A 25,963-nucleotide genomic window follows, 5' to 3' on the forward strand; every position below is an offset into this window, starting at 1 on the left:
TGTACGCTTCGCGCCAACGCATGGTGGTGCTACGCTTAGATAGTTTTCAATGCCGAATCTACGGCTCTGATAATTTGCCTACAGGCTCACCCCTCCCTTGGCAAATTCCTCGCTCGACGCGCCTGAATAAATACTAATATAAACAGCCAATCAGGATCATGTAACCAGTTCTCATCAACTGATCAAACAAGCTAGTGGGCTATACTATACCCTAGTAGAAAGGTGGTTTCCAGGTACTGGAATGCCAAAGAAGATGTTAAAAGGTAAAAATGCTGACATCATACAGGTTTCTCACATCATTGATTGCGTCATTGCCTCGATACTCTGTTACATTTTCAATCGGGTTTTCACTTCTGGGACGTACCCTGATGCTCTTAAAACCGCTAAAAAACCAAATTTTCAAGAAAGGAGACAATACTATCGCATACCGGCCAATCAGTCTATCACCCAAATAATATTTCAGACGCAATCTTTGATGTCAGTTTGACATATAATTTGATCATTTCAGTATGCTACTTGCCTGAAAGCCCAGTCAATCTTTCCTTATTTTCCACGCGCAATTTGCAGATTTGTCGAAAAATGTCAATGCCGGTGTCAAACTCGCAAAAGATATGTCATGATATTTCAAATTAGCTTACCAGACTGTTTTTCTTTTCTATTTCACTAAACTATTTGATGACCATATCAAGATATGGGATCTCAAAATAAAGGATGTTGAGAAAACTTAAGAGCAGCTTACAAGGCCTGGGAAGTGTCATTTCCAACGATCTAGGAGGCCCTTTTATCTAAAAGATCTCGGTACGCTGCGCGCCAACCCATGGTGGCGCTCCGCTTAGATAGTAACAAGACGCCCTCCCAGGAAATGGTCAAGGCCCCCCAGCGCCCCCCCCCCACTTAAAAAATCCTGGCTACGCCACTGCTTGGCGCGGTATCTCAAGCTAACTGTTATTAGTTCCCGTATTAGCTGGGAAATGTCCGTCACTTGTGTTAAACTAAAATATCCTTTCAGTGATGTTACATATACTCAAATCCAGGGTTTTACATGGTTCACCAAAAATACTTAATTTAGGCACAAGTATATGCACACAGAGCTGCAAGTATTGGTATGACTTATCAGTTGTTTCTCGACTAAAAGTAAAACATAAAACAAAGCGTATATACATGATAGGATCAGTGTTTCGTATAGAACAAGAATATATATAAGCAAAAGATACAACGAAGACAATGCCTAATCTAAATCTCTTTATATTTCTTTTCTGAAGAGTGTCAGAGAGTATACAGAGCAATTGACAACATTCCCTCCACCATTTACTCCACCATTTTCTCCACCATTTCTATGTTCTGGGGTAATCATGTTCACGTTCAAGTTTCGATCTTCGGTTCTTGCCCAAATCTGTCCAAGTATAGAGAACACAGAGAACTAATTATTGGTATTGAACGATGACAATAACGGTTAGTACTTATACACCAACTTAGTAGACACTTAATCACGTGTTGCATATTTTAATACCCCTATCAACATAATGGACTAACCTACAAAGCTTCGGGCACATGGAATTTTCATAGGGGGTCAACCATTTCTGTATCAAACACAAAATATTTTAACATTAAAAGACATGTTAAGTTTTGTTAACTACATAATAGTATCAACGTTTATTAATTTAATAGTACCATACATTTTAATGTTCATTTGATGTTATTTTACCTGATGAATGTTTCTTCTAACATTGACAATAAAATACAGACCCTACGATTTTAGTAATGGCAACCTTTCTGAGAAATTACGGTCCAGCCGTCGCTGGCCAAATGATTTGCACTAAGTCGGCTTTGAGTACAGCGGTTCTTGATGTTGCTGTCATAGTACTTAACGACTTTGCGATCCGCGTTATATAGTCTTTGCCGACTTTGCAATTCGCGGTTTCTCTTACAAGTCTGCAAAGTCGGTAAGAGTGACTCCATAGTTTTTCCCTTTCGGGGACCTCCCCCACCCTCCAAAAAAGTTCTCTTGATGCTTTTCGGCACTTTTCCTGACATAGGAGAACACTCGGGCGGATTGATACAGGATCTATATGAAGTATGCCACCTTTGGAGTTGGCACCTAATGTATTATACTTACCTCACATAACACATGCTTCGATGCATTCGTTTTCTGATAAGAATTTGTTTCGGTTCCCCATACATCCTCCGTATACAAATACTGTACAGGAGCCATCTTGATATGTCCATTGTGGGAAGTAACCGAAGCACGGACCATGGTCAACAGGCAGAGAGCAAACTTCCCTGGGAACTAAATTTGAGACGGGATCATTTATTTAAAAACCAATCAATCGAAATCGATGGCAATTTAACATACACTATTTGAGATACGTGGACGAATACAATGCACGTATAAGATGCCATAAGTAATGAAATATACATCAGTTTCTGTCAAATGACACGGCGCCGTACTCTCATTGGATTAAAAAACGGCACATGTTCGAAACATTGACATACGACGAGTTTACTTGCATCATTCAGCTTCCAGCAATTCAGATTGGTAGAAATCGGAATATGTACAATAAAATTGGCATCTGCATGTCAGTTTATCGTGGAAGACATTGCCACACGTCAATCCCTGGGTGAAAGAAATTAACGGATGTCGAATTATATTGACATAAGTCAGTTTCTCATGTTCACAGTCAGTATCGAAACGTCTACATATTAACTCGTGATGTTACAGAGGTACTACCGCTGAGGCTAAGGTTAGGGTAGCTGTTCATGGAAGCCCGTCATTAAAACTGATTTCAAACAACCCTGGACTGTCTGGCCCCACATGGGCGGCTTGGCTGTTGTTTCGACCACGAAACTTAAAAGAGTGAAGGTTATATTACATACTGCTTATTTGCATTCATGTTAATCCGTCTTAAGGTATAAACGTTTATTTTTCATTCACTTTAGTTGGATGAGTGCATTGCGCATTTGTGACGTAATGTAGGGACTGCGTGATAGAGTATGTTGGTACGGAATTCCGGGTTGTACGGTATCGCCCCACCATCTCCCCTCTCTGTGACAAACGGCAGCAGAGGAGAGACCGACCAAACGTGAGACGTTTGCACCCCCCACCCCCCCCCCGCCACTGGTTTTGGTAGGGGCGTGAACCTTCCTTGTCCAAGGACCAGAAACCCACGAAAGTTTATTTTCTATTTAAATAAGGTGACTTCTATGAAACGTTGCCATAGTCTTGTGATAGTGTGGTGGGGGGAAGGCGGGTGGGAGGGGTAGAATTACAATATTCCAATAAAAATCCTAATTTTCCAACACGGTGGATTCATAAGGAAGTGTGCCGTACCGCAAGTTAGTAGAATTGTTGGTGAGCAAACTGACCATAATTATGTTATGCAGACAATTTTAAAGTTAGTTTGTAATATTTTCAATTTTATTATGGGTTGTACAAGGAGATAGACACAAGATTTCGGTTAATTGTAAGTTCGAATTTCGTCAAATCTTTTTATAATGTTAGAAATATTAAAAATAGCCTATTATTATTGACTCAGAAATCAGAATTTTCTTGTCAAGAGTGCGATATTTTTAGATCTGTTGCATGATACAAAATATCTAACTGTTATGTTTTGGACCACTGATTTTCCAACTGTTGAAGATTCAAGCCAATTAATTGGGGGGGGGGGAGTGAGACATCCCAGCATCCCACTGTAGGTACGTCCAAAAGTATTATTGATATTTTTAAGCGAAACGGAAATGAATGTATGTAGAACTTTCTAACATGCTTCTAATCTTGTAACTTTAGGATACGTACTGACTGACATAGAAAATACAAATAGTTGAAATGAGGTGATTAATACATTTTGTAAAGCAAGTACTAAAGTAAGCCTATTTCACTGACCTGTATACGCATTAGCGCCCAACAAAGCATTGAGCAAGACAACAAGCATCAACAGGCCAGAAACCTTCATCTTAAAACGGCGTAGTAGTTACGGAAAGTGGCTGAGACGGCTGGTATATGAGGCGGGAGGTCGAAGTAGAGCACAAGAGTGAGATTATTGCACTTGACCGTCATCATTTATATTTATCGTCAAACAGCAGCGGAATACATAAGCCAATCACTGTCACGTTCTGGTCCCAACTGTATAGGTTACGTAAATTCCACTGACCAATCATAGAATAAACGAAATGGTTGGTAACTGCTGATTGGCTGAGGCAAGTAGTGTTGTTTTCGAACAGGTCAACCACTCCCCTGAATAATATGTTCAACACCGAAGAACCGTAAAACGTGTCTAAAATTTGACTCCAATTAGCAATTTGAACTGTTGGCCACGTTGTCAAAGTTAGATCATTTTGTTTGTGCCTGTATTTCGTTCCATATCAATATTGCACGTAAATATCTATCGGCAAGTCTAACAACACATAGGCGTATGAAGCGGCGGGGGGGGGGGCAGGAAGGGGGACAGACTGCCTCCCCCCAAATTTCCAGAGGACAAGAAATTCGGGCAAAAGTTCTGAAAAATTCGGGCAGCCTTAGAGGAGAAAAATATACATATTTATGTAAATATGCAGTAGCTTGCCCGAATCTTTTTCAAATTTTTGCCCGACAATTCCGTGGAGAGTGTTTGTGACATTAATATTAATATAGGCATAATGAATTTCTTTATTTAGCATCATGATGCCCGCATATTTACGTGTAACACCACCGTAAGCGCAGATCATCTGGGCTACCACGCTTTTTGCACTATCGCCTAAAATTATTAACAGAGAACGCCGCTCACAATCGTGGTGACATGCATGCATGGAGATTAGCAGTCTCTGAAGTGAATGACTACAAGTCTAAAACGATCTTAAAAAATATACTGTCCTATTTTTCCCCTTCAAAGTGATGTTACTATTTTTAATTCTTCTAATTTACCAATTTTTTGGGGAAGTGTAAATTTCTAAAACTTGAGATTAAAAAATAAAGAATGTTTAGATGAAACTTGCAAGGAGTTCAGAAGCGCCATTTCCGGCAATCTGAGAAGCATTTCTTGCCAAAAAATTTCTAGTACGCTATGCGCCAACCGATGGTGGCGCTCCGCTTAGATAGTGTCACGGGAACTTTCGGGCACAAAAGTTTCTGCCCCCCCCCCCAAACTGAAATGGTCCCATACGCCTATGTGGATACAGTTCCCCGAATGACAAGATATGGAGGGTTTTTGCTGGAAATATCCCCCAAATCGCTATAACGACTTTGACGTTGTAACGGTTTGATCCATTGAAGCTTCTTGATGTTGATCCAAGGATTGAGTTCGTTGTCAGTTTACATGGGCAAAAAAAGTATAAAAAAATAAAATAAAAAAAATGCTGTGACAAAGGAAAACCTGATTTTTAAAACACTTTGATACAACAAAATATATGTCTAAATTCTAGCTACAACTGTCACATTGTTGATATTTCTTTGCTTGAAATTGTAAAAACCAAGGTCTGCGCTTTGAATTAAAATGTTAATAACTTAATTTCTCAATCAATTAAGAAAGTTATTAAACATCGATATCACCACGGCTTGGTTATGCGCAGGCAACCCCTACAAAATAGAGTAGTATTAGCGGCCCATGCATATACTACTAGCTATAAACATTGCCAATGAAGTTCATCAACATCTGAGAAGGGTAAATTGTGTTCGTTAACACAAAAACGTCAAGGAAAAAAATTTTTCGTGTCACAATGTGAGGGCGTTGGCAGTGGAATTGTGATCTAAGGATTACACGTTCGAGCCCTGGCCAGATTATTACGTTGTGTCCTTGGGCAAGGCGCTTTATCTCCACTGCCTCTCTTCACCCAGGTGTATAAATGGGGACTTGGGAGGTAACTTGTAAATATAGTCGTTTTCGCCGGTTTGTGGCTGCAACCTATGGGAATTCCCCCGGGGACACGTGGTTGTGGTGCACGGTGGTGCCCCAGGACAGATTGATTGAATTGTGCACACTTTGGTGTGTAGGTTACAAGTTACCAATGACCAGGGTTAAGTTGTAAAGTCGTGTGAGAGGGCCTTGGCCCTGAACAAGACTGTAAACCTAAATTATAAATTATATAAAAATTATTATAAATTATATAAATACCAATACACTTAAGGTGGCTAAACATCTCCTAAATTATTTCTTAAGGCATTTCATACATGTCATCAGTCTTAATGCTAGATATTTTTGCAAAGATTTTCATTCAACCAGTTGCGAGTGGAATGTGATGCTCTTTCAACCTTAGTTTGAAAGTGCGTAAAAGATTGCGTGTGAGTTGGAATGTCTGCATTTGACAGGGCACCATGACAATTTTATATCGAGCCTGCTATAGAGCTCAAAACCTACCCAATGACAAAATGAAGGTCTTACTTAGTCCTTCGTGATCACATATAACCTCACAATCTATTTGCAGCAATTAGCATTCGTGTCAGTGAGTAATGGGATCAGATGTTTCTTCATGGTTTCGTGTGCAATCCCCATCAATTTTTACCAGCAACAGGAAACAGGTCAGTGAACAGACTGTTGAATTGTTGGCTACTGGGATTTATCGAACTTGAATTAAATTCGTTTACAATTAAAGCAATATCACAGGCCGACAACAACTTTGTGCGATGAAAGTAGTTTAAATTCAGTATACCAATGTACTAAGTGAGTAACAGACTAAACTGCATGTAATTTTACAAAGTCGTAGCAAAATTTCCGCTTTCTTCGGAAAGCTTTTTGCAAATGTTGCAACTCAAGAGGAAGGATGAAAGTCCTCTCATCCTTTCATGACCATTTAATTAAGCTTGCTCCACAAATGGGATTGGGGGTGGGGTAGTTATATTACTTTTTCCTAAAGTAATGGGAAAATACAATTGACTAAATATTTTTCCATTAATGTGCTAAATTCTGATGTCAGAATTTTTAAGGAGATGCAAGTTTAAAGAAATTATGTCCACAGATATGAATAAATTAACTGCTAAATTATGAGGAGAAACAAAACTTGAAACAACAGAAAGACAAAAATAAGAGCAGAAAAAGAAATTCATAAAGTGACCGAAGACCAGTGGTGCATTGCTATGTAATTCTTCCACTGAACATTTTCAATACATCATTCTGTCTAACTTGAAGGCTGCCCTCCATTACAACGATTATACTTGAAATCTTACATAATTAGTAGAACTACCTGTCAAAGAAATTCATCTTCACAAAAGCAAATGCACTTTTCTAAAATGCTTTCCTTATTTCCAAAATCATGTATAAAAGAGGGCATTATTTTCAATGCATATTGGATTCTGTTCTCCCTGAATTTCTTTAATTTGGGAGTTCAGAAGGGTAAATTTAAAAAACAAGATTGATTCATTAATGAAGTAAAATCTACACAACATGTTTAAATTATTCTCATGACGTGTACGTAAGCATGTCTAATCCAGACACAAGCTTTCTTTCAATAGTTTTTTTGGCTTTGCTTAAGAAAGACTTTGTAAGATAAACATTGTAAAACTTGGGTCTTAAAGCAAATATTTGAAATACTACTGAAAGTATGGTTTGAAATACTTCTGAAAGTAGATGTTTGCAAGAAGTCTAGATTTCATATGTATGTTATTTATTATACACTGTGTCCTTTCACATACTGAAACCAAGACTGATCATTATCTTTTCAATATCCGAGGATGTCACTAAGTCTGAAGAAAGTTTGAGTCATTTTTAGGAAATTTGAAATGACCTTCAATGCATTTTTTCCCCACTACCAAGTGATAAACGTTGCCAACACTGATCAACATTAGATGCAGCACACATGATGAAGTTGAATTTCCAAAACGTTTCAAAGATGTTTAACACTGTGAACCCTTATAACCTTGGTGTAAAATATGACTGTCACTATTCCCATTTTGAGATATAATGTTAACAATGTTTTCAGCTTTCATCTCTGTTGACTTCATATTACATTTGACCTGCATAAAAATAAGAGTAATCTTCCATGCACATATTAACCTTGACCAAGTTTGGTCTTTGAGAGATACATATAGTTTTCACATTTTGGCAACTGCTTGCCTTAAATAACCATTGACCTCCACAAAAAAAAACATTAGGGATCTTGTACTCATTATAGGGAAGTCATATGTTAAATATGAGAACTCGTGAAGTTTCCTATCTTGAGATATTTTGCTTTCAAGGTTTTGAGGGTTTGACCTCTGATGACCTTTGACCAACACCAAATTGTGTAAAATCTTTACACTACATAAGATTATCCTACCATGCATAAATGAGCTCTTTTGAGTCCTGGAGATACAGCGTTTTTGAGATTTTCACATTTTGCCCTCTGCTGAACCCAAATGACCTTTGACCTCCACCCAAAACTACAGGGTTCTTGTACTAATTATGGAGAAGCCACATGTCAAATATGAGAACTACAAATGTTACCTATGTTGAGATATCATGTTACGAGCTAGGGCTTCACAAACACACACGCACACACAAATGCAGCACGATCGCAAAGGTCACTAGTTTAAAGAATCCCAGAGTGGAGAGGAATAAAGTTACATATTCCTAATTAACCTAGGAAATCTCCTTATTTGTAATCTCCACAGTTGTCTATGAACTGCTCTTCATCAAAGTTCTCTGCTTAAACATATTACTCTTAAGCATTAAGTCCAGAAGGCAAGGATATCTGTGTATATTTCTATTTGTATGGCACTCTCAACAAGTTGGCCACATTAATTACACTTATATACTTCTTATAACTACTTATCCTTCTTCTCATTCAAAGGCCTGGGCGTCATATATGATTTCACCACTTCAAGTGTCACATCCTTTCGTCTTTCTTGATGTTTGGCAACAAGTTTCTGTAGGATTGTGACAAGTTCTTTCTTGATCTCTCCAGTCAGTAATTTACCAGAACTGTAATCCTGCAACAGGAGGCAGAGAGAGAGAGAAGAAAATAAAAGAAAAAAGAGGAGAGGTATAAAGTTACTTAAATAAGGAATCCAAAGATGAGGGAAAACAGTTATGTAATTTAGGGACTCACGGTAAAAAGTTGGCTAAATTTACATAATTCAGGGCGATCCCCAGTGTGGAACGAAACACAGTTTACGTAAATATTTTAATGACATGCAAACAGCTTCCGTAAGTACTGATAAAAATTGTTTTGCAAAAAGGAGTAAACACTTCACTCCAGAATAAATAACTGTACATTAAATATATTTGTAAATTCATAAAACTAACTCTGTACCATAGAAAAAGGAGGGGGGGGGGGGGGGAATGCGATGGATAAACCATACCTGAAGATCAAAACCAACTCAAAATATAATCGTTTTACAGCAAACATCCTCTAAAATCCTACAGATTTTTTATGCTTTTAATATTGATTTTATTTTTTCATCCAGGTAAAATTACAAGCTATATCATTAAATGACATACTGCAGGATGAGAGTGGGAGACAAACCTGGCGAATCTGTTCCAATTTCTCATCATCTTCCAGAAAGAAGGTGAGATACTGGTATGAGACGTCTGATTCACAGTTTCCGCCCTTCTCTCTGTGTTCCTCAACGCTGGTGCCACCCCCAGAGAAGGCGTATTTGTTGATCTGCGGTGATTGCAAACAAACAAAATGACATTTTGACAAATTTCGATCAGATTTTTTTTTTTTAAATCTTTGTATGTGTAGAGCGAGCTTTGCTTATTGGACGATGCTGAAGTTTCAAGTGAATCAACTTTGGTGATTGGTCAATGTTAATTTAAGTATAGGTATCTAAATGAATCACACATAAACTAAATGCTTTATAAGTACACATGTTTTAAAACACCACAATGTCACTACTTTCATGTTAATCAATCCATTGCAATTAGCAAATTTTAGTTAAAAGAGATATATTTTTTCCTTTTGATATATTTCAAAGTATACAATAGTGCTCAAAACTGACTCATATTTATCAAAATTTGATGTTAACTTTCTCCAATTTCAAATGTTGCATTTTTAAGTTGTGCCTTAAAACTTTTAAACGTTTTGACTATATATAATAGCTGACATTATAAACCATTATACCTAAAATGATAATCTTTCTTGTCAATATAAAAAAAAGAAGATCATGTTAATTGATTGTCAGATTTCTCAATGAAGGGAAGAGTGAATCATTGCTGTCAGGTGATGATATACAGCAAGGCATAGGTTAATGCTTGCAATTTGCAAAGCAGTTTCAGTGGTTTGTAAACTTGGATGCTGGAGACATTCGACAATACCAAAGCTTTGCTTATAGAAAGTGTAGTATATTGATAAAGTTTGTGTATTGTGATGCAGTCTTCCAGGGTTCTTCAAAACCACCTGTTGGTCCTTCAGCTGACCTTATGACCTACATATCATTATACCAGCATGTAGCTATATCAATATGTATCATGTAAAACCAGTTCGGCATTTACTTGTTTAGAATAAAGACGCAAAACGTAAGTCCGTTCTCAAGTGTGTTTTGTTTTGCCTGTTTGGTTTGGTTAATTAAGTGAGTTAAAACAGCGGGAACTTCAGAAACTGTTGGACATCTTTGCAAGCTTTGTTCCCAACTTGGACACTCTTCAAATGTATTTGTTATGGCATTAACACATGCAGTATAAGTTTATGTAGAGTTATGAAAAGTTAATCTATACCGACCTTGGTTTTGATTTGTTTCTGTGTATCTGTTAGGAATATGGATGACGTTGGATCACTGGCACTCATCTTGCTCTGAGCTCCTTGGAGAGCGGGAAAGAAAGTTGAATGGATGAGAGCTGGCTTAGGGTATCCCAACCTTGGAGCAACATCTCTTGTCATCCTAAAATAAGGATCCTATTTAAATAAAGATGAGACCGAATGGAAAGCATGATTGAAATTATCTGACTGAACTTTTATCTTCTAATGATGCAACACAGAATCAATATTAGATTTAAGTCCCAAAATCACCTGCAAACTTATATAGGTAAATTAGGAACAAATTAAATGCAAAGAGCACAGAAAGGATTGCCAAAAATTAAATAAACTAGAGCACCAATGGTGCAGAAGCTCATACCTTTTCGAGCTGAAAAATGTAGGGCCCACAAAACCAATTTTGGGCCCATGAGGGATACCCCCCCTCCGTTAGCAGAATCCTGGCCACACCACTGGATATAATTCCTATTTTCCCCTTTAAATCCTATTTTACCCACTCTCTCAAACAATACCACTGACCTACCCTATTAAACTTTCTCCCCTCTACCTTAGCAGACATAACTTCACAAGCACTCCCTACAAGACATAACTTCACAAGCTGCCTACATACCTCAGGCTCAAAGACTTCTAAGAATCGGCAAGTGCTGATTGGCTATAGGCTCTCATGCTTACAGTTCAACAGTTAATAACAACTCCCAGTCCTGCTTTAATTCCACTAACAGCCACTGCAGAGCTTAACCACAAATGTAAACAAACACTGCAGAGACTGGGAGACAAATTAAAGGAGCTTTGGCAAAAAGTGAAGGCTCAGATTTTTTAAACAATGGGGATTAACTGTAATTAATTAACTTTTGACCAAAAATTTTTAGGCATCACCTTATTCATACACAATCCAACAATCATCAGTTCAACTTTGAATATGATCCATCAAAATCTTGAGGAGATTGAGTTATTTGAAAATATTACAAAGAATGACCCCCGATGACCCCCTAAATGACATTTGACCTCAATTTTCCGAACACCCCTCGTAACTCTCATCCCGAGGAACATTGTGACCAAGTTTCATTATAATTGGCCATACACTGTACGAACAGGAGCAATTTGAAAATATAGGGCCGCGGCCCGGGCCACAAAAGACCCGTAGTTGATCTTTGATCTCAAATTCATGAACACCCTGAAGGTAAAACTACCATAGTACTATCGTGACAAACCCTCAACATTGTACCATGGAATCTGTAGGAGAAGAAGCATTTTGCGTATTTCCACAAAATGGCCCATTACGGCCCACAGGTGACCTTTGACCCCAAATTTTGGACCATCTCTGATGGCCCTATACCCAATGGTCCTTGTGTCCAAGTTCCATGAAATTCCATCAAACACTGTGCGAGTGGGAGCGGTTTTACCAATTGTTGACGGATAGAGTGATAGACGCTGCACTGTAACAATAGCTCACACCAGCATGCTGGTATGAGCTAAAAATCAGGTCTTCTGCAAAGATTGGACCTTCCAGACCATAGTTAATTTTGAAATATTTAAAAAATCTTTGTTGAGTAGAGGCTGACTTACATAGAACTCAAATCGTTTGGGGGACAGATATTTTACAAGGTATTTGGAAGGTATTAAGAATAGGAGATGTTTGGTTGGATTTTCAATTCAATTTTACGGAGGCATAGAACAGCTACCATTAAAGTAATACCATACCTGAGCTGGTTATGCTACAAGCAAAGAAGAAATGAACATGGCTTGATGGCATTAAAATTAATTGCAAGACTACCTTGTTCCATTTATATCAATGTAACACTGAACCCACAGTTTTCTAACGAGCTAAGAATATCATGTTTGTCAAGAAAACTGTGTCAATTAGCCCCTGAAGAAGATCCTGGTATGGTTAAAATGGCAGGCTCTCCAACATTATAGCTAAGAATACAATAATTATGTTTCACAACTAACCTCCAAAGAAGATATTGGTAGGATTGAAAAGCCAGGCCCCCGAACACTATAGCTTAGAATATCAAACGTTATAGCTAAGAATATCCTGTTTTTCCATGTGCTTGTCAGAATTATCCTCTGAAGAAGATCCTGACCGTAGGATTGAAATGGCAGGCTCGCTAACATTATAGGAAAGAGTATCTAACATTATAGCTAAGAATATAATGTATTTCAACGTGTTTGTCACAAATTAAACTCTGAAGAAAATATTGGTAGGATTAGCACCCTAACTGTTATGATTAAGAATACCACTGTAGCAATTGTTCCGACACAGTCAGAGAAATGCTCAACGTGCATTCTTATTATTTGTTTAGTATTGTAACCATTTTAGCAAATCTAGAAATTTTGGGCTCACTATATAGTATATATAAGGTGCAGCCTGAATAGCAGGGTAACTGATCTTACCTATCAACGAGAAACGACAAATGAAGGTAAAAAATTTAATAATTGCTGATTGCTTTTGAAAAGTAAATAAAGGAAGACAGAAACCTAACCGTCATCACTGCTTTATTCCCAAACAGCTAGAAAAAAAAACAAGAAAATCATTCTATTTGGGACATATCAGAGGTATGATGTTCCTTCACAGTTCGTACACAAAACCTGATGACATAATCGACCTGCATGTGTGTCATTTTTAAAATATATTTTCTTTATTTATTACAATGTTTATCTTCTGTCATGGAGATGAGTTTTGCAAATGCTACAATCACCCTAAAACTCAAGTCATCACGTTGATAAACAGTCACACAGTTTGTAGTAAAGTTACGGTAACTTTCATGCTTACGATGGTTTTTTTTAGCTCAGGTTTATACTAGGAAACCAACTATCATTTTGCTTCTCCAACCAACACAAAAATGGTTTGCCAAAACAGGCACCTTAGTCAGAGGTTTGGAAAGCCAGGTCGGGCCCAGGGTACAGCAATGTCACCGGGCCCCAATCTTGCGCTTTCTTTTCTCCTGAAGTATAATATGAGAATGAACAATTCTTTGTCCCACATTTTCCTGGGTTTACCAATGACCTCTTGCCCTACGGTTGTAGAAACCTCTGATGCCCCCCACCCCACCCCCTCGTATTACAGTGGGTCTGGTTACAGAAACTTTTGCCTTGATGATATATTAACTTACCAATGCAATCACTATCTCCAAAGCCAAATATTCCCTTGACTTGATTAAATGTAACACATTTCTGGACTTTTAACATATTTCTGTAGAAGGCTGGACATGATCTATCAGGAGGAAAAAAAAACATACCACAGTTAACACTGTATGAAGCATTATGAACAAATCAGTTTCATATTTATGTAAAGACGCAATACACTATATAATAGCAAAGCTTCAACAGCTTGTTTCGCCCTTTTATGTTGAATGTTGAGACCGTCAATGTCTTCAGTGAGTGTTTCAGGATACAGTATCATACTGACCATTGTGGACATATGACAGACGAAGACAATAAATTATCAAATTATTCACATAACAAGGCAGCAAATTTGAAACGTTGTTGTGAGGCTGAAACATTTGACTTAATCGCACACTCAGAAACCACATCACTTTTCTTCGTATTGGGAAACAATGACAACTGTGAAAGCTGATCATTTGATGCGGTGCTGAACTTAAAAAGTTTGCTGGTTTGTCCCTTGGACAATAGGACTTTCATTGAAAGTTGTCCAACGAGGAAAATGAGTTATGGAATGAGATTGGTGTATTCTAACTTTAGCCTTCTGACACCATCAGAAAAACCTTAAACAGCAAAACTTCCAATATCAGAGTGTAACCTGACAAACTGACACAACGATATTAAAGAAAGAGAGTGACTAATTACCAGGTTGTTTGTGTATACATTTAAATCACAGGTGGGAAACTGAGAAAAAAGGGAAATTTCCCTAGCCTTGTTCCTTGTCCACAATTGAATAAATCAAGTAAACTTCTTATAGAAAATCTTCTGGATGCATTCAAAAGGAAACTTCTAAATTCACCAACCAGAAACAGTTAAAGGCACGTGCACACAAATGATCACGAGATGAACAGTAGTAACACATGGGTGAAAACAGACAGTTCATGGGATGGTGTATTTGTCATTACCAAGGGATATATGACTACAGTAAGAAGGATTCTGTAGGGTTCAATAGGAGGGCTTAAAGTTAAAGGGGGTTGGCCTACCAAATAACAATGCGACAAGAGCATAGTTTCCCCGTAGAATCATCCCATTATAAATCTGTGATATTCTCACCCAATATACTCCATATCAGAGAATATGAAGGTTTTATCCACGTCAAATCCCAGTGCAATTATGTCTTTCGCATTCTCGTATGTCAGCCGCAACGCTTCTTCGACTTTCAAATCTTTCCAAAGAAACTTTTCATCATCTGTCATCTGAATGACCAATGGTACATCAAACACTTCTTGAAGCCATCTACAAAATAAAACAGATTATATGTTATTTTATATACTTGTTTATTTTCTAATATTGTATTTATAAACATAGACAATCTCCCCCCCCCCCACCCCCACATGGCAGCAGCAGCTAAATAGCATCCAACTGAAAGTTTATCTCACATGATCTGGCCAGGACTCGAACCTGCAAGCTTTAGATCACAAGTCCACTGCCATAACCACTTGAACATAACACTATATTACAGCATATTAGATAGAGATAATTATTGAAACTTTGTTATTGAGCAAATTCCTGATTGATATTTTTTTTTGGCAATGATTGAGAGAGCAAAAAGTGATTGCAACATTTTTTGTTGTCTGTAGGGACCTTTATGGATGGATGTAGTTGCCTTTTTGCTGAAAACATAAATGGCACCAAAAGCTTTAGTTCATCTGTGCCCTTCATCTTGCTCTATGCTTGCGTCAAGACCATCATATGGTTTCCACTGTACATTCTTTCCAAACTTGAATAAACATCCAATCCTTTTGCAAATTGAATTTGGTCAGGCTAATAGAAAAGTTACTAAAACAAGTCAAAAGAAAATATTGGTCAATTCAAAAATCTATGAACAGCATATTCTGGACAATGTGTCATATTGGAAAATTACACTTTTAAGATACATCAATGGAATATAATTTTTTAAACTTAATAAGTAATTGCTTGTTTTTCACACTTCTGTGAACAGCTACAATAATTGATTAACTTTGTGAACAAGAATGGGATTAGATGCCCCAAGTGCATTGCATCTGAAGATGGTCCTCTGCCTGTGTACAGGAAGAAAGGCTTCTTTGTTTCGTAACAGTTGAGAATGAAATGAACATCTCTGGAAGGAACAAAGTTTTGTAAAACAATTAGTGGTAAAGTAATAAATTCAAAGAGAACCTCCACAATTTTCTGCAACATGATTTTTGTTTTGTTTTACCATTTATAAAGTCATTTATAACTAACAAGGCAAATATAGCAGGCAAGCAATTGAAAACCATTTTTACATTTCTACAAGGACAACGTAACAACAAAAACAATCGTGGTTTGGTTTTGCAACCTAAACATCATCTTTCTACTCTTAATATTTTACAAAATTAACAAAACAAAAGGAGAGAGAGACACAGGTGTTTGACATACATTATAACTTTGAAACAATATTTGTTGTACAATGATGGGTTGTAACACCTTTTCTTCTTCTGGCTATAACAAGTGAATGAATCTAAATTGTCATCTAACATTAACTAGTACAATACTAGAGAAAGAAAGGTTCCTATCCTGCCAGACTATATCAGTTTTGAAATTCAAACAAATCTGTTAACCTGGTCAATCAAGCAAGTTACACACAAACATTAGAATCAAATAGTTTACCTTTGGGAGAAAAATATGCCTCTCCTTAGCATGTGATGAGGTTTGTGACCTGTCACCTTTTCAAATCTGTCAAGAAGAGCTTGGTCTATCCTTGTGCTTCCAAATCTTTCTGTAGAGTAAACAGACATATACACCATAACAATGATTATAAACAAAGATAACACATATGCGCAAGACGGACTGCATTAATGCCTACATATGGCAAAATAGGTAAGTTTGATTACATATTTTAAATTAATCTAAACAGTAAAACTAGCAACTCCAAAAGAGATGAGGATATGATGAGAGTAGTGGGGCTGTGGGGGAGCGGTGGTATAAGCATAATTCTCTATTTGTTGACTGAACTGTTCTCATTAATGCCTCATTATCTGCAACATTCTTGTTGATACTGGCAGATCTCAAGAATGGATATGTTACACTTAAATTGGACTTCTCATGACTCATCTCATGTTTTCTGCAACACTCAAAGTTTTTTGAACTTCAATATCATAATTGTACCAAAATGCTGAGAATTTCAGGTGAAATTTGTTTCTTTAATCATTCTGGTGTATCTGTAGGGATCCTGATCGTCTGTAAGGACTTACTTATTAATTTATCATAATCTACTCCTTTCTCTGATTTTGATACCACCTCCCATGGGTTAACAATTTGATCGTCATCTTCAACAGCAGCCGGATCAGCCTCCGATTTCACTGTAAGGTCATTGACCTTGGCATCCAATTGGTCTGTCATCTCTGGTCATGAAAATGAGAACTAATAGAGAACCTTCTGATTGCTATCTGCTTGGTTCTTTGTTTCTGGGAAGAACAGAAAATTAATAGACCTTTAACATTAACACGTACAGCTTAAAATAGTTAATATTTTGATTTGATGCCAGGGATAGTAAGGGGGGTGGGCAGTGGGAAAGGGGTTTGTTCCCATAATTTGAAGCATGTGGCTCTGCAAATACCAGCTTAAAAGGACTCATTATAATACGTTTAGTAAATCCAAAGGGTAGTTGAAAAGTGGTGTTATTGTAACACAGTGTTTTGGACTAGTAAGGTAATAATATCAGTATTATTGTTTTATTATTTATTATTGTCTTGAACTCGACCGAGTCGTCGGGGAACATGACGCATTTCGGGAAGGGGCGACCGCCCCCCCCCCCGAGCAAATTTTCTCTATGATATCGTACTGCTTTGAAATGCTGCAAGCTCTGTGAATATAAATATATACATACACACATATACACATATATAAATTGTATATAAATAAATATATATATATAAATATATATATATATATATATATATATATATATATATGTATGTATATATATATATATATATATATATATATATATATATATATACAGAACTAGTATTGTTCGATATAGGTGACAAACGCCTACAGTGGAATTACGATCTTCCTTACCGGTTTCGAACCTCTGGACATACAATCAGCGTCCATAGCCTAGTGGTTAGGGTGTCCGCGTACAGAGCGGGAGGCCCGTGGTTCGAATCCCGGTGGAGGCTGAAAGTTTTTTCACTGTTCTTGATTTTCCAACTCATTACGATTTTCATTTATATATTTTCATTTGCCTTTGTCGTTTACCTCCATTGCATTAACATAAAGTCTGTTCAAAGTATCTCTTTCGAGATCCGGCTTTAGGAATCACAAATGATTTTCGAGTTGAATAGCATCATGTTTGATCTCTAGAGTAGGGCAAAATATGTCACCAAAAACAGAACTAGTATTGTTCGATATAGGTGACAAACGCCTACAGTGGAATTACGATCTTCCTTACCGGTTTCGAACCTCTGGACATACATTCAGCGTCCATAGCCTAGTGGTTAGGGTGTCCGCGTACAGAGCGGGAGGCCCGTGGTTCGAATCCCGGTGGAGGCTGAAAGTTTTTTCACTGTTCTTGATTTTCCAACTCATTACGATTTTCATTTATATATATATATATATATATATATATATATATATATATATATATATATATATATATATATATATATATATATATATATATATATATATATGAGGATCCTCCCTCTCATTTATCTTGAAATCCTGAACCCTAACAAATTGGCCACGTCTTCTTTCATCGTTCTGTATGCGGCTATTTTCCGCGGTACTGTAAGTCAACGGGAATGTGGTTACCCATGCAACCATATTCGTGAATTTTCATTGGCGTAATTTGATATTTATTCAGGTTAACCAGTAAAAATTATCACCAAACTGGCACTTTTGAATGAAACAAATGGGAAAAAGGCACATCTTATTATTTTGAAAAGATATATACTTGAGTTTTTCAAACTAGTGGGAGGAGAAAGGGGTGGGGTACCTACCTGTCAACTCTGCTGCCAACTCCCATGAATTTTGTAAAATTCTTGACCAAACACAAACAGCTATAGGCCTACATGCATGATTTCAGCTTGTTCGGTGACGGATGAATTGGTTTGGTGGAGCTCCGCTTAGATAGTAACAAGACGCCCTCCCAGAAAATGGTCAAGGCCCCCCAGCGCCCCCCCCCCCACTTAAAACAATCCTGGCTACGCCACTGCTTGGCGCGGTATCTCAAGCTAACTGTTATTAGTTCCCGTATTAGCTGGGAAATGTCCGTCACTTGTGTTAAACTAAAATATCCTTTCAGTATAATGTTACATACTCAATTCCAGGGTTTTACATGGTTCACCAAAAAAACTTAATTTAGGCACAAGTATATGCACACAGAGATGCGAGTATTGGTATGACTTATCAGTTGTTTCTCGACTAAAAGTAAAACATAAAACAAAGCGTATACATGATAGGATCAGTTTGTCGTATAGAACAAGAGTATATATAAGCAAAAGATACAACGAAGACAATGCCATTAATCTAAATCTCTTTATCTTTCTTTTCTGAAGAGTGTCAAAGGGTATACAGAGCAATTTACAACATTCCCTCCACCATTTACTCCACCATTCTCTCCACCATTTCTATGTTCTGTGGTAATCATGTTCACGTTCAAGTTTCGATCTTCGGTTCTTGCCCAAATCTGTCCAAGTATAGAGAACACAGAGAAGTTATTATTGGTATTGAACGATGACAATAACGGTATAAGTACCTACACCAACTTAGTAGACACTTAATCACGTGTTGCATATATTTGAATACCCCTATCAACATAATGGACTAACGTACAAAGCTTCGTGCACATTGGATTTTCATAGGGGATTACAAGGGCGTAGGAACCGAGGGGCTGGGGGGCGCCAGCCCCCAAGTGAAAAATGTGGAGGGGCGGAAGTATCATTCCTCCCCCCCCCCCGGTTCGCAAGTCAGAAAACCCCTTTTTCATTCCAAATGAGAAAAAAAATCTCATTTGGAGCACCAAATTGCATCTAAGGCCAGGTGAAAATACAAAATTAAGTTTACAAAATGGAGTGGGTGTTGAAGTGCGCTATATTGCACCAAATTGCATCTGAGGCCACCTGGAAATGCAAAAAATTCCAAAGGGGGAGGGGGACACCCCCTCCCCTTAGACCCCTCCCCCAGGCTGGCCATCAGTCTTCAGCCCCCCACTCAAAAGTACCTTCCTACGCCACTGGGGGATTAACAATTTCTGTGTCAAACACAACATATTTTAACATGCATGTAAGGACATGTTAACTACATAATATTATCAACGTTTATTAATTTAATAGTATCGAGTACATTTAAATGTTCCTTTGATAATATTATTTCACCTGATGAATGTTTCTTCTAAAATTGACAATAAAATACAGACCCTACGATTTTAGTAATGGCAACCTTTCTGAGAAATTACGGTCTAGCCACGGTCCCTGGCCAAATGATTTGCACTAAGTCGGCTTTGAGTACAGCGGTTCTTGATGTTGCTGTCATAGTACTTAACGACTTTGCCGATCCGCGTTATAGTCTTTGCCGACTTTGCAATTCGCGGTTTCTCTTATAAGTCTGCAAAGTCGGTAAGAGTGACTCCATAGGTTTCCCTTTCGGGGACCCCCCCCCACCCTCAAAAAAAAGTTCTCTTGATGCTTTTCGGCACTTTTCCTGACATAGGAGAACACTCGGGCGGATTGATACAGGATCTTTATGAAGTATGCCACCTTTGGAGATGGCACCTAATGTGTTATACTTACCTCACATAACACATGCTTTGGTGCATTCGTCTTCTGATGAGAATTTGTTTCCGTTCCCCATACATCCTCCGTATATAAATTCTATACAGGAGCCATCTTCATATGCCCATTGTGGGAAGTAACCTAAGCACGGACCTTGGTCAACAGGCAGAGAGCAAACTGGCACTTCTGAATGAAACAAATGGGAAAAGGGCTCATCTTATTATTTTGAAAAGAAATATACTTGAGTTCTTTAAACTAGTGGGAGGAGAAAGGGGTGGGGTACCTACCTGTCAACTCTGCTGCCAACTCCCATGAATTTTGTAAAATTCTTGACCAAACACAAACAGCTATAGGCCTACATGCATGATTTCAGCTTGTTCGGTGACGGATGAATTGATTTAGGCTATAAATATTACTTTCCAATGTAGTTGGTACTTTGAAAGTAACGTCAAACTGGGTTAATAAGTTACATGCAAAGTGGTGACAGACGTTCGCGTGAAGACGGAAGGTTCTCGATCTATTCAGTACATTATAAACAACCGTGTATAGGTCTTGGCATCACTGGCGGATCCAGAGCCTTTGTTTGGGAGCGGCCAAATTGGCATTAAAGTGATATGGGGGAGGGGTCTAAGGGGAGGGGGTGCCCCCTCCCCTCAGGCGCGGCGGAACGGAAAAATTATTGGGGGGCTAATGTGTGGAGACTATCTCAGCGGAGCGCCACCATCGGTTGGCGCGGAGCGTACAAGAAAATTTTGGGTTTTTTCAAACCCCCAGATGGCCGGAAACGGCACTTCCCGAGTGTTTTATGCTGCGAATACCTAGCCCTAAAATATGGGTCTCAAGTCTGCAATATCTTAGATTGAACGAGAAAGTCTGTAAAAACATTGTAATTTGTATTTTCGATGGTGTTTTAAGAGAGTAGCTATTACTCGTAGTGTACTCGCAAAGACGTTTTGAGTGTAGTAAGGGCAGTGGCGGAGCTAGGGGTATTGGTCGGGGTGGGGGCAAGAATAGTCTGTAGGGCGCTTTCGACACTATCTAAGCGGAGCGCCACCACAGGTTGGCGCAGAGCGTACAGAAAATTTTTGAGTAAAGATACTCTATAGATTGCAGGAAATGACCCTTTCCGGGCCTTGCTAATTTGCAGATAAACTGAGAATAAATAGGTGTCGTCGCCATTTTGTCGGAAAATTACACCAACAAAATATGACAAATGTCAATAGGTAGATGAGAGCGCAATAAAATAGTCAATAATCGCGAATAAGTAAAAAGTAGTGAAAAGCTGAAAAGGGCGCCAGCAGTCCATTTGAGTCCGTCAGGGGGGGGGGCATCTGCCCCCCTGGCTGTATGGACGCTCCGCCACTGAGTAAGGGGATGTTGGAGAACTGGCTGAAATGAGGCAAGTCATTATCCTAAGACGAAGTTGTGTTGCGCTTACCGGTACTCACACTCACTGCTTCCACTTTTCACGGGGCGTGAAGACGCGGTTGGGGTGACAATGTGGTCTATAGCCAGGGGACGGGCCGAGGGTCCCCCAGCATTTACGAAAATTTTTACACCTATATAGTATACGTGTGCATCAGACAGATCGACAAGTATGCATTGAAAAATGGGCAGATGCACGTTTCGGAGCCTTGGTAAATATTGGGGGGGGGGCTTATCATGCATTTGCCCCCTCAACTTTTTCATTGGGGGGCTGAGCCCCCCCCCCAAGCCCCCCCCCCCCGGTTCCGCCGCCACTGCCTCCCCTTTGGAAAATTTTCTATTGCTGAATGCCCTCAGATGCAATTTGGTGCGACAACAGTGTACAATGGTGATGTAAATTTACTTCTAAAAAAATGTTTCCCAGGTGTAATTTTCTAAAATATTTATGAAACAAAGTTGGGATCATCTTTCTCAAGAAATTTTATTTCTCATAGGTTATAAATTTCTTACAACCAGCCTGTAACTGCAAAATGGTGTTAAACTGTAAATCCTTATGCTCATACATTTACATAGCTCCCAACTCTTGAGAAGGCAAATGCTGGTCCATGACACGAATCGCCGTCCTGGGGGAGGGGTATAAGGGGAGGGGGTGACCCCCTCCACTTTTGATTTTTTTTGGAATCCTGGTAATGCCTACATGTAAAATGGTGGCACTTAGAAAGGCTTTTGTCACCCACAATTTTCTGAGAAATACGCATTTTTTTGTGTGTAACATCAATAAATTGAATAGTAGGTGATAATTCATTCTTTCCCGTGGCATGAAAATGTTCGCTGCTCGCCCCAATGAAAAGAAATATAGGCTAATTTGAGGTTCAAATGATGCTGTAAAGGAGGTTGTATACTCTATTATGCTAAATGCTAAAGAAATGATGGTTGCTAAGTCAAAATTGGATGCAATTTTTTTTTATGTATACTTGACAATTACAATGCGGTTTTTTCGGACGCTTGTGCGGGTCAGCGGGTTTGGGTGTTAGAATGCGGGTCTAATTCCCGCGAATTGCGGGTCAGTTGGGAGCTCTGCATTTAATTTTAAATCAGAAAACGAAAAGGTTTAGACTAGTCTACCACTGCTATTCCTCTCGCTTTTTTTAATTTCCAATCATATGATTTAGCGGATGTTCGGAAACACTTTTTGGCTCACCTTTGGGGGGGCCATGGCCCCCCTTGCCCCCCCCCTTGGATCCGCCAGTGCTTGGCATATATTTGAATACCCCTATCAACATAATGGACTAACGTACAAAGCTTCGTGCACATGGGATTTTCATAGGGGATTAACAATTTCTGTATCAAACACAACATATTTTAACATGCATGTAAGGACATGTTAACTACATAATATTATCAACGTTTATTAATTTAATAGTATCGAGTACATTTAAATGTTCCTTTGATAATATTATTTCACCTGATGAATGTTTCTTCTAAAATTGACAATAAAATACAGACCCTACGATTTTAGTAATGGCAACCTTTCTGAGAAATTACGGTCTAGCCACGGTCGCTGGCCAAATGATTTGCACTAAGTCGGCTTTGAGTACAGCGGTTCTTGATGTTGCTGTCATAGTACTTAACGACTTTGCCGATCCGCGTTATAGTCTTTGCCGACTTTGCAATTCTCGGTTTCTCTTATAAGTCTGCAAAGTCGGTAAGAGTGACTCCATAGTTTTCCCTTTCGGGGACCCCCCCCCCACCCTCCAAAAAAGTTATCTTGATGCTTTTCGGCACTTTTCCTGACATAGGAGAACACTCGGGCGGATTGATACAAGATCTATATGAAGTATGCCACCTTTGGAGATGGCACCTAATGTGTTATACTTACCTGGCATAACACAAGCTTCGATGCATTCGTCTTCTGATGAGAATTTGTTTCCGTTCCCCAAACATCCTCCGTATATAAATTCTATACAGGAGCCATCTTCATATGCCCATTGTGGGAAGTAAGCTAAGCACGGACCTTTGTCAACAGGCAGAGAGCAAACTGGCACTTTTGAATGAATCAAATGGGGAAAGGGCACATCTTATTATTTTGAAAAGAAATATACTTGAGTTCTTTAAACTAGTGGGAGGAGAAAGGGGTGGGGTACCTACCTGTCAACTCTACTGCCAACTCCCATGAATTTTGTAAAATTCTTGACCAAACACAAACAGCTATAGGACTACATGCATGATTTCAGCTTGTTCGGTGACGGATGAATTGGTTTAGGCTATAAATATTACTTTCCAATGTAGTTGGTACTTTGAAAGTAACGTCAAACTGGGTTAATAAGTTTCATGCAAAGTGTTCACAGTCAGTATCGAAACGTCAACATATTAAATCGTGATGTAACAGAGGTACCACCGCTAAGGCTAAGGTTAGGGTATAGCTGTTCATGGAAGCCCGTCATTAAAACTGATTTCAAGGCAACCCTGGACTGTCTGGTCCCACATGGGCGGCTTGGCTGTTGTTTCGACCACGAAACTTAAAAGAGTGAAGGTTACTATTACATACTGTTTATTTGCATTCATGTTAATCCGTCTTAAGGTATAAACGTTTATTTTTTATTCACTTTAGTTGGATGAGTGCATTGCGCATTTGTGACGTAATGTAGGGACTGCGTGATAGAGTATGTCGGTACGGAATTCCGGGTTGTACGGTATCGCCCCACCATCTCCCCTCTCTGTGACAAACGGCAGCAGAGGAGAGACCTACCAAACGTGAGACGTTTGCAACCCCCCCCCCCCCGCCACTGGTTTTGGTAGGGGCGTGAACCTTCCTTGTCGAAGGGCCAGAAACCCACGAAAGTTTATTTTCTATTTAAATAAGGTGACTTCTATGAAACGTTGCCATAGTCTTGTGATAGGGTGGTGGGGGGGGGTGGGAGGGGTAGAATCACAATAATCCAATAAAAATCAGAATTTTTCCAACACGGTGGATTCATAAGGAAGTGTGCCGTACCGCAAGTTAGTAGAATTGTTGGTGAGCAAACTGACCATAATTATGTTATGCAGACAACTTTAAAGTTAGTTTGTAATATTTTCAATTTTATTATGGGTTGTACAAGGAGATAGACACAAGATTTCGATTAATTGTAAGTTCGAATTTCGTCAAATCTTGTAATAATGTTAGAAATATTACAAATAGCCTAATATTAATGACTCAGAAATCTTGTCAAGAGTGCGATATCTTTATATCTGTTACAAGATACAAAATATCCAACTGTCATGTTTTGGACCACTGATTTTTCCAACTGTTGAAGATTCAAACCAATTAATTGGGGGGGGGGGGGGTGAGACATCCCAGCATCCCACTGTAGGTAAGTATTAGTATTATTAGTAAAAGTATTATTGACATTTTTAAGTGAAACGAAAATGAATATATGTAGAACGTTCTAACATGCTTCTAATCTTGTAACTTTAGGATACGTACTGACTGACATAGAAAATACAAATAGTTGAAATGAGGTGATTAATACATTTTGTAAAGCAAGTACTAAAGTAGGCCTATTTCACTGACCTGTAGCATTAGCGCCCAACGAAGCACTGAGCAAGACAACAAGCATCAACAGGCAAGAAACCTTCATCTTAAAACGGCGTAGTAGTTACGGGAAGTGGGTGAGACGGCTGGTATATCAGACGGGAGGTCGAAGCAGAGCGCAAGAGTGAGATTATTGCACTTCACCGTCATCATTTATATTTATCGTCAAACAGCAGCGGAATACATAAGCCAATCACTGTCACGTTCTGGTCCCAACTGTATAGGTTACGTAAATTCCACTGACCAATCATAGAATAAACGAAATGGTTGGTAACTGCTGATTGGCTGAGGCAAGTAGCATTGTTTTCGAACAGGTCAACCACTTCCCTGAATAATATGTTCAACACCCGAAGAACCGTAAAACGTGTCTAAAATTTGACTCCAATTAGCAATTTGAATTATTGGCCACGTTGTCAAAGTTAGATCATTTTTATGCCTGTATTTC

The 25,963-nt window shown here is 38.6% G+C and overlaps 3 protein-coding genes across 5 annotated transcripts; all 3 read right to left on the reverse strand.

Moving 5' to 3' along the window:
• Positions 1–1,229: 1,229 nt before the first annotated feature.
• LOC139971185 (tryptophan--tRNA ligase, cytoplasmic-like) lies at positions 1,230–10,952 on the reverse strand. The gene is made up of 5 exons (XM_071977438.1): positions 10,606–10,952; positions 9,409–9,549; positions 3,881–8,872; positions 2,117–2,287; positions 1,230–1,393 (listed from the first exon to the last, which is right to left on the reverse strand). Exons 1-3 carry the CDS (start codon positions 10,762–10,764, stop codon positions 8,708–8,710), a joined length of 465 nt encoding a protein of 154 aa, XP_071833539.1. The 5' UTR covers positions 10,765–10,952; the 3' UTR covers positions 1,230–1,393; positions 2,117–2,287; positions 3,881–8,707.
• Positions 10,953–13,134: 2,182 nt separating this feature from the next.
• LOC139970551 (tryptophan--tRNA ligase, cytoplasmic-like) lies at positions 13,135–17,142 on the reverse strand. Its single transcript, XM_071976335.1, has 5 exons — positions 16,995–17,142; positions 16,411–16,519; positions 14,854–15,036; positions 13,752–13,852; positions 13,135–13,148 (listed from the first exon to the last, which is right to left on the reverse strand). Exons 1-5 carry the CDS (start codon positions 17,140–17,142, stop codon positions 13,135–13,137), a joined length of 555 nt encoding a protein of 184 aa, XP_071832436.1.
• A 2,128-nt stretch (positions 17,143–19,270) lies between these two features.
• LOC139971189 (inter-alpha-trypsin inhibitor-like) lies at positions 19,271–25,809 on the reverse strand. Of its 3 annotated transcripts, none has more exons than XM_071977446.1 (4): positions 25,498–25,695; positions 23,824–23,991; positions 20,538–20,705; positions 19,271–19,435 (listed from the first exon to the last, which is right to left on the reverse strand). In XM_071977446.1, the coding sequence occupies exons 1-3, from the start codon at positions 25,562–25,564 to the stop codon at positions 20,539–20,541; spliced, it is 402 nt and encodes a 133-aa protein (XP_071833547.1). In that variant the 5' UTR covers positions 25,565–25,695; the 3' UTR covers positions 19,271–19,435; position 20,538. The 3 variants fall into 3 exon arrangements, with proteins under 3 accessions (XP_071833547.1, XP_071833548.1, XP_071833549.1); XM_071977447.1 differs by having other exon boundaries at positions 23,824–23,988; positions 25,498–25,663; XM_071977448.1 differs by lacking the exon at positions 20,538–20,705 and having other exon boundaries at positions 25,498–25,809.
• Positions 25,810–25,963: the final 154 nt, after the last annotated feature.

The sequence above is a fragment of the Apostichopus japonicus genome, chromosome 8 (genome assembly GCF_037975245.1).
Source record: "Apostichopus japonicus isolate 1M-3 chromosome 8, ASM3797524v1, whole genome shotgun sequence".
Classification (NCBI taxonomy): domain Eukaryota; kingdom Metazoa; phylum Echinodermata; class Holothuroidea; order Aspidochirotida; family Stichopodidae; genus Apostichopus; species Apostichopus japonicus.